The 8,439-nt window shown below is 46.3% G+C and overlaps 2 protein-coding genes across 2 annotated transcripts in view; both read right to left on the reverse strand.

The window, feature by feature from the left end:
• Fcer1g (Fc fragment of IgE receptor Ig) overlaps window positions 1–1,429 on the reverse strand; it is a 4,191-nt gene extending 2,762 nt beyond the window's left edge. The window contains exon 1 of the mRNA XM_005348798.3: window positions 1,270–1,429. Within this exon, the coding sequence (XP_005348855.1) occupies window positions 1,270–1,318 (49 nt within the window). The 5' untranslated portion in view covers window positions 1,319–1,429. The remainder of the gene's footprint in view (window positions 1–1,269) is intronic.
• A 351-nt stretch (window positions 1,430–1,780) lies between these two features.
• Window positions 1,781–8,439, reverse strand: part of Ndufs2 (NADH:ubiquinone oxidoreductase core subunit S2) — a 22,998-nt gene continuing 16,339 nt past the window's right edge. Inside the window, exons 4-14 of the mRNA XM_005348799.3 lie at window positions 6,306–6,426; window positions 5,827–5,939; window positions 5,524–5,598; window positions 5,316–5,393; window positions 5,088–5,173; window positions 4,754–4,873; window positions 3,951–4,080; window positions 3,443–3,538; window positions 3,211–3,294; window positions 2,193–2,250; window positions 1,781–2,013 (exon numbers count right to left, since the gene is read on the reverse strand). Of these exons, the coding sequence (XP_005348856.1) occupies window positions 1,976–2,013; window positions 2,193–2,250; window positions 3,211–3,294; window positions 3,443–3,538; window positions 3,951–4,080; window positions 4,754–4,873; window positions 5,088–5,173; window positions 5,316–5,393; window positions 5,524–5,598; window positions 5,827–5,939; window positions 6,306–6,426 (999 nt within the window). The 3' untranslated portion in view covers window positions 1,781–1,975. The remainder of the gene's footprint in view (window positions 2,014–2,192; window positions 2,251–3,210; window positions 3,295–3,442; window positions 3,539–3,950; window positions 4,081–4,753; window positions 4,874–5,087; window positions 5,174–5,315; window positions 5,394–5,523; window positions 5,599–5,826; window positions 5,940–6,305; window positions 6,427–8,439) is intronic.

An 8,439-nucleotide genomic window follows, 5' to 3' on the forward strand; every position in this document is an offset into this window, starting at 1 on the left:
GTGTGAATGTGAGCTACTGGGCCCCTGAGGTTTGCCTTTCTCATCTGATTCATGAGTCCCTAGGACTGGGACCTTATACCGCCCACCCCCTCACCAGCTGATAAAACGGTGTGACCCCTGTCCAGTCCACACAAGTCACTTCTACTTTTGGTTCTACAACACTCCTACACGCTATTACAGGAATCTCACAACTACATTGTGAAACAAACATCAGCATCACCCTTTCGCGGAGGATAAAATGCAGATACTCAGAAAAGCTTAGAAACACCCAGGGCCAGCGTCAGGCAACAGAATTGGAACTCAAATCCATTTTTTTTTTCCTGCTTCCAAAGTTCATTCTTGTTTGCCTACAGTTTAAGCCTTACCTCTGTAAAAGCCAGCCCTCAACCAGGTTTTCAAACTCCTTGCTGGGCATGGTAGTACAGACCTAGAAACCCAGCACTTCTGGTGGGGCAGGACTAAGAAATCGGGGTTACCCTTAGCTAAATAGGGAGTTTTCAGGTTTGTCTGGGCTACATAATACCCTGTCCCCACAACAAAAAGACAAACACCTCACACTGATAGAATGCAAAATAAGCCAAAGCTGAGGGAAGTTCTTTGGCAGCCTAGAAGCTCAGAGTCACTGGATCTTGGGCTTTTTTTTTTTTTTTTTGGTCTTTCGAGACAGGGTTTCTCTGTGGTTTTTGGAGCCTGTAGCTCTGTAGACCAGGCTGGTCTAGAACTCACAGAGATCCTCTTGCCTCTGCCTCCCGAGTGCTGGGATCTTGGGCTTTTGCTTTTACTTCTCAACTGATGATTGAGAACACGGGACTCAACCCTCTGCTGCCTACTGATGTCAGCTGACAGAATGGTATGGTCCATGCCATCCCCAGAAATGGAACTCATGTCTATTTTGAGTCCCCATGCCTTACTCCCAACTCACAGACAGGCCCTAGTCTATCTAGAGAGCGTTGTATATAGAGATCAGCCCCCAACAGAGACCGAAAGCGTCCCGTGGTACTGCTGATCAAGAGACGGAACTTTCCTACAGAAGCTCTCCATGCTGCACGGCCCACCCCGACAGACTAACCCAGTACGGGAGGTAAGAAAGGAACAATAAAGATGGAATTGATGAGTAGTGTCCAGGTGGGGACCCAACAGGGCTAACTTCAGAATCGGCCACAGCCCTGTGCCCACCCGCCCGACACCAGCCTTCTCCCTGCCATCCATAACTCACGTCCTGGCTTCCCACTCAAGCACAGCTAAAACATGCCAAACCCTTTCACCTACCTGCTTGTTCGACCAAAAGGAGCAAGAGCAAGACCACGGCTGGAATCATCTTGGGCAGGGGCTTCGGGGCTGGGAACTGGCGATCAGACACTCTGACAGAACTGCGCAGCTGTGCCCACGAACAGCTCCCTGACCACAGTTCCCCCCTTCCTGCCACGCCTTCCCCCCACACTTTGGCCCCTTCCCCTTCCTGCACTAGAGACCAGGCGGCTCCCGGAAGGGCCAACTAGGGGAGCTGGAAGATCTGGCCTCTACGCCTCAGCCCTTTCAGGGACCAACCTCCTAACCCACAGAATGAGCAGACTTTCATGTTTGGGAAAGGCTGTCTATATTCGCCATGTTTAACAGCCCCCTCATCAGGAGGAACTGAGGGGAAAGGGGAAATGGGGAATGGAGAAGTGGAAAGGGCAAGCAAGAGTCAGAGAGGGGGTGGAGATTCAGCTGGGAAAATCAAACAGAAATACAAAGTGAAAGACAGTAAGACACCAAGAAAGACTCACTAGAAGCTTGGCATAGGGACCGCAAGGCGGCTAATTTAATATAATTTCTCTTTTTCTAGTACATGCACAGAAAGCCTGTACAGCTAAGTCGGCATGTACATGCATGTTTGTTTATACGCACGGAGACACACAGCTTCGTTTCCTATGAGGGACAGGCCTTGCAGGGGAAGCTGCCAGGCGTGGGAACACAAAGGCTGTGTCTCTGCTCATCGGTCTATTTCTCCAAACACAATATCCTGGGTACCTAGAAGGTGAGAGGGTAAAGTGTTATTGCCAGAGATCCAGAGCACAGGACTGTGCACAACACACTCTGGCCTAGAGTCCAGGACAGTCTACAGTGAACAGGGAGCATTTGGTTTTGTTCCCAAACAGAATCCCAAACCCCATGCCTTAGACTGCCTTACCCCATAACAGGTCTCATACCTATGATGGCTACAACATCTGCCAACATGTGTCCCTTAGACATCTTGTCCAAACCAGCCTGTGGAGATGGGGATAACAACATGTTAATGTAAGTTTGCAGACAAGAGCTCTTTAAAATTCCATCCAAGGCAGGGTTGACAGTACATAAAGTTAATCTCAGCACATGGGAAGATGTTTATAGTCTGAAGCCAGTCTAGTCTACGTAGAGAATTCTAGGCCAGTCAGAGCTACATACTGAGATCTCGCCTCAAAAACAAAACAAAACAAACCACGACAAAAACCCCAAGCCAAAATCCTCATCTAAGTCAGGCACAGGAGCTCTTGTCTGTAATTCTAGCACTTGAAAGCTTTAAGGCAGAGGGTCACTGTGAATCCAAGGATAGCCCACACACATAGTGAGCTCCAAGCTTATCTGGGTTATTAAGCAAACTTCTGTCTTAAACAAACAAATGGAAAAAACAAATTCTCATCCGAGAGTTGGATGTGGAGGTGTGTACTGTAATACTTGTACCTGGGAGGCTAAAGCAGGAGACATAGGGAGTTCTAGACAAACAGCAAAGTCCTATCTCAGAAAGCAAGGTGCTGGAGACATGGCTCAGCTGCTAAGAGCATGTACTGTTCTTGCAGAGGACCCAAGACTGATTCCCGAAACCAATTAACAGGTAGTTCACAACTGCTTGTAACTCCAGCTCCAGGGGATCTGAGTCTCTCTTTTGGCCTCTGAAGGCACCTATACTCATGTACCATACACACATACACATACAAATAAACTAAAAAGAACTTTTTGTTTGTTTTTCTAGACAGGGTTTCTCTGTGTACAGTCCTGGCTGTCCTGGAACTCGCTTTGTAGACCAAGCTGGCATCAAAGTCACTGAGATCTGCCTGCCTATGCCTCCCAAGTGCTGGAATTAAAAGTATGCGCCACTACCGCCTAGCTAAATAAAATTTTTTAAGCAGCTGAAAATAAACAAAAATAATTATTGATGTATTACAGTTAGAACCATTGAGATTGTCTTACCAGGTGGGCAAAACCAGGGGCCTTGATCTTGCACCGATAAGGTCGGCTGCTGCCATCAGATACCAGGTATACCCCAAACTCTCCCTGTTCAAGGAAGAAAGTTGGACACCCTATGAGTAGGAAGAGTGTTCTCTCTTCTACCAAAGCCTCTCTGGTTCATCTTTGAACTCTGAACCTTCTCTGTCACTGTCATCCTCCAGCCACCAACTTTTCTTTCCCCTTCTCTCCTCACCTTGGGTGCTTCAATGGCCGTATATGTGGCTCCAGGAGGAACTTGGTAGCCCTCAGTATACAGCTTAAAGTGATGAATTAGTGACTCCATGGAAGTCTGGGGAAGAAAAAGGAAACATAAAAAAAAGAAACAGATCCAGCCAGGTGATGGCACACGCCTTTAGTCCCAGCACTCAGGAGACAGAGGCAGGCAGATCTCTGTGAGTTCAAGGCCAGCCTGGTCACAGAGTGAGTTCTAGGACAGCCAGGGCTGTTACACAGAGAAATCCTGCCTTGAAAAAAAAACTATAAAAGAAAAAGGAAGAAGTCCTATCTAAGCTCTTCCCTTGGGCTTTCCCCCAGCAGAGAAAGCACTCTCTGCCCTTTGGGAGACTAACAACCTACATGTAAATCAGGAAGCAGTGAAGACAGAATAAAACTTGAGTGTGGTTAAACTGAAAGGCAGAATTTAATCCAAGGACTTTTCTCTTTCCCATGCCTGACCTCTCGTCCCTGTCCCTGCAGCCCACCTTCATCTCTGCTCGCTTAGGTGGGGACACTTTGGCGTCATCAACCTTGATCTCTCCCGGAGGCATCTTGTTCAGACACTGTACGATGATGCGCAGGGACTGGCGCATCTCCTCCACACGACACAGGTACCTGACATGGATGAGACAGACTCAGAACAAGAGAAAGTAGGCAGAGGAGTAAGCAGGAGTCTGGACGGATGCCCTTTGGGAGATCTGAAATGTTGGGTAAACGGTCCTGCTTCTGCAGGAACAGTGTCTCTGCTCGCCTTGGCTGCCCATATAAACCCTGCAGTATTTTGATTCTACCACTGAGTCCTTCTCCAATCCCCCCCCACAAGAATGTGGCCTGTAGTTTTTCCCTCCTTACCTCTTACCCTCCTAAACACAGTTTTGACTACAGAGTAAAGGAGTCAAATGGAAAGATAAACAGAGAACAACAGAAGCAAATCTTATTCAGGGTCAGTAAACAGGACTGGATTTTGAAGCTTAGAATCAAGCAGGAAGATCGCTGGGTCAGGAAGATTCCAATCCTAATCACTAGCAGGCTAATCCCTAACTCATGCTTCAGCTTTCTCAGCTACAAAAGCATCCAGGCTAGTTCTCTCTAAGGCAGGATGGTGGGATAAGGGTAAAAAATAAATAGCGCTATTATTTGGCATTTGTATTGGGGGAGAATACTAGGGGCTATGAATGCTAAGCACAACTCTACCAAGTTTACACATTACACAGGCTCCTACAGATACTAGGAAACGGAGCAAAGAAACCAGCAAGGACAAAGAACTGAGTAAGGATTTGGGTCTTACCTGTCATAGCAGTCCCCTTGAGAACCAATAGGAACATCAAACTCGACCTGGTCATAAACATCATAGGGCTGGGTCTTCCGCAAGTCCCACTGGATGCCTGAGCCTCGGAGCATCACTCCACTGTAGGGTATAATGAGCATAAGGATCACCCTCCACAAAAACAGGAAAGGACACGCGTGCGTCCTATCTGCCGCTCCCTGCCCACCACTTTGGTTATGGAACACAAACTCACGGCCTGGAGAGGAGAGTAGCAAGCATGTGTGCAACCAAGACACTGGGCTGTAACCCTCTATACACTTTCCCACCCCTAAGGAAAGAAGCTGTATTCTCCTACCTGAATCCATAGTTAAGTGCATCTTCTGCTGATACAACCCCAATATCGATCGTCCTGTTTCGCCAGATCCTATTGTTGGTCAGCATCTATGGTTGGAGAAATCCAGTGTGCTAATATTCTACATGACAATCTTCAAAAGTCTCTGTACTTACATAACACTGGGTACTAAAACTCCACAAGCCCTCTTAGGGGACCAAGATATTTTTTTCCCGTTGATTTATATCTTACCTCCTCCACCTCATCAATCCGAAGAGAGAAGTTCTTAGAAAACTCGTAAATGTCATCCATAAGCCCAAGAGGTAGGTCCTAGAAACCAAGTAGCGATTCTTGTTACAGTACCCTTTCCCAAGGAGACAGAGTTAGCTCCGTTCCATGAACCCACACTGCCCTCCAGTGGACAAAGAGGGAAGAGGTATGTGGAGGCTGAACCACTCACCTGGTGCACTCCTCCTGGTCGGATATAAGCAGCATGCATTCGGGCTCCAGACACCCGCTCATAGAACTCAAACATCTAGACAGAACGCACTGGGAATTAGAAACAAAGTCCAGCAACCCCCGAGTTCAGCAACACAGTAGCCCACTGCCCTACCTCTGACTTCTTGTTCTAACCAAACACTTCCTACAAATACAATCCAACAAAATATGCTTCTCCCCTGTTTTCATCTGTCTCCTCCTTCCATCTTCTCCTTCCTGCCCTCTTAAACTTCTTTCCCTATTCCTATCCACACCTCTCTTATACCTTCTCTCTTTCTTCAAACATCCAGAAGAAAGGAGTCATGGCACCAATGTCCAGGGCATGTGTGGTCACAGCCATGATATGGTTCAAAATCCGTGTGATCTCTCCAAACAGCACTGTGAGACAGAAAGACAACAAGTGATGGACAGGGCTGGAAGGATGGCTCAGCAGGTAAAGACCTGCTAACCAGTCTGGAGGCCACATGGTAGAAGCAGGGAACTGACTCCCAAAAGTTGTCCTCTGACCTCTCCATGCCTTAACACATGCTACTTCACATGCATCTATATACACAATAAACATACAAATCAAATATTTATATTGTGTGTTGTGGGTTTGTTTGTTTGTTTAAGAAAGAAGGACAGAGGAGCCAAGGACTCATCCTGCAAATCAGTGTGGGTGGAATCTGGAGTCTAAATATCAAAGTTGCATTCAATGCACTGACGTCCTGTGGGCTTCCAGCAGAAATAAGGAGCAGAACATACCTCGGATCCACTGTGCCCGAGGAGGAGGCTGGATGTTTAGGAGCTTCTCCACAGCTAGAGAATAGGCCTGTTCGTTACACATCATAGACACATAGTCCAACCGGTCAAAGTATGGAAGGGCCTGTCGAAAGGGAGGAATGAAGATCACATCTAACAGACCCAGAACTGCACTGTCTGCGGCTGGAAACCTTCCTCTTGTCAGGCATCAGAAGTCAATGCTTACCTGTAGAGTCTCAGGAGTCCCAGCTCCCATAATAGCTTATCTAAAACTAGCACTAAATGTTTAAAAACTGGCTCTCTAAATGATGAGAAGACCTTGATTTACCATGTTTGATAATTTCCATGGTGAAAATAATCCCACTATGGTCAATTTTAACCTATCAAAATGTAACTGAATGTACCCCTGAGACACGTGACACAACATTATACAGTATTTTTAGAACTCTACATAGTGAGTTCTAGGATAGTCAGAGCTACATAGGGAGACCCTGTCTCAAAAAAATAAACCAAAACAAACTAAACATAGACACACACAGACACTATGTATAATATAATTTGTAATAATAACTTCAGCAACCAAGTCATAAAATTCCTAAAACTTAGTACTCAGGCTCTTACAAGCCAGTACAAGTTGACTTCAGCAGTATGACCTCTCTCAAAAAGTGACCTGAACTTCTACGTCTTTCTCTTCTTAGTCCCTTGAAACTGAGATTCTGAAGGAGAAAGTAATCAGTGTTACAGAGCTTTCCCCAAGAGTGTCAAGCAAACTAAGTTCCAGCTGCCTACCACGCCAGTTCCAGCTTCCAGGAAGAAGGCGGAGTTAAAACGCTTCTCACTAGGACAGCCTGTTCTGGTCCTGATGTCATTTGTGACGCAGGATGATGCTACAGGGGTTAACCCACTAAAGTTTGAACAGAAGCCACCACTGCTTAGGCTCCCTGGAGAAAGCATATTATATACAGCCACAGTCGAGGCCCTGATTCCAGTCTGCTGTTCTCAGGGCCTTTCTCTATAACAGCAAAAAGAAAAGAGCAAACAAAACCCAACCAACCAGACAGACAGAAAAACAACAAACCAACCAACCAAACAAACAAATAGCCAAACAGACAGAAAAACAACCAATCAATGAACCAAACAGACAGACAGAAAAACAACAAACCAACCAACCAAACAAACAAATAGCCAAACAGACAGAAAAACAACCAATCAATGAACCAAACAGACAGACAGAAAAACAACATTTGGAATTGAATTCCAGATCCAACTCCTTCAAATCTGACCTTCAACGATTTAGGTCACACAGTTCTTCCAAACGCGGCAAATTCTGTCACAAACCTCCGGTCACTCTGACTCATTGAGTGTTTCGAAAACAAATGTAAGAGTGTGGGAAGACACAAGAGTCAGCTGTTAATCCTGAAGAGCTGACGTCTCATTCCTGTGTTTCTGCCTTGAGGGACACTGGCTTTGACGCACTCATTTAAGAGGAGGGAAACTGAGGCACTAAAGTAATGACAAAAGGGCCAGCCAAAAATCTGACAGAGAAAAGCTGGAGTGTGGCTCCAGCTGTAAAGTACTGATGCTGGAAGAACAAGATTCCTGCATCCTTTAACACCTGCTCCACGCTTCCAGCCAACAACAACCTCAAAGGACCAATGTTGTTATTTACTCTTTACTCTTTGGGGGACCCGCCACACAGCTCCCAAATAAATACACGGAGACTTACTCTTACTTATGAATGCCTTGCCTTAGCTTGGCTTGTTTCTAGCCAGCTTTTCTTAACTTAAATTCAACCGTCTACCTTTGCCTCTGGGTTTTTTCCTTTCTCCATTCTATATACCTTTCTGTCCTTTTCTTGAGTGGCTGTCTGTCTAGCCCCTGGCATCCTCCTCTCCTTCTCCTTTCATTCTCTCTGCCTGGCAGCCCCACCTAACCCTCTCCTGCCTAGCTATTAGCTGTTCATTAGCCCAATCAGGTGTTTTAGACAAAGTAACACAGCTTCACAGAGCTAAACAAATGCAACATAAAAGAATGCAGTACCAACCAGGCGATGGTGGCGCACGCCTTTAATCCCAGCACTTGGGAGGCAGAGGCAGGCGGATCTCTGTGAGTTCGAGACCAGCCTGGTCTACAGAGC

Source organism: Microtus ochrogaster, chromosome 6 (genome assembly GCF_000317375.1).
Source record: "Microtus ochrogaster isolate Prairie Vole_2 chromosome 6, MicOch1.0, whole genome shotgun sequence".
In the NCBI taxonomy this organism is placed as follows: Eukaryota; Metazoa; Chordata; class Mammalia; order Rodentia; family Cricetidae; genus Microtus; species Microtus ochrogaster.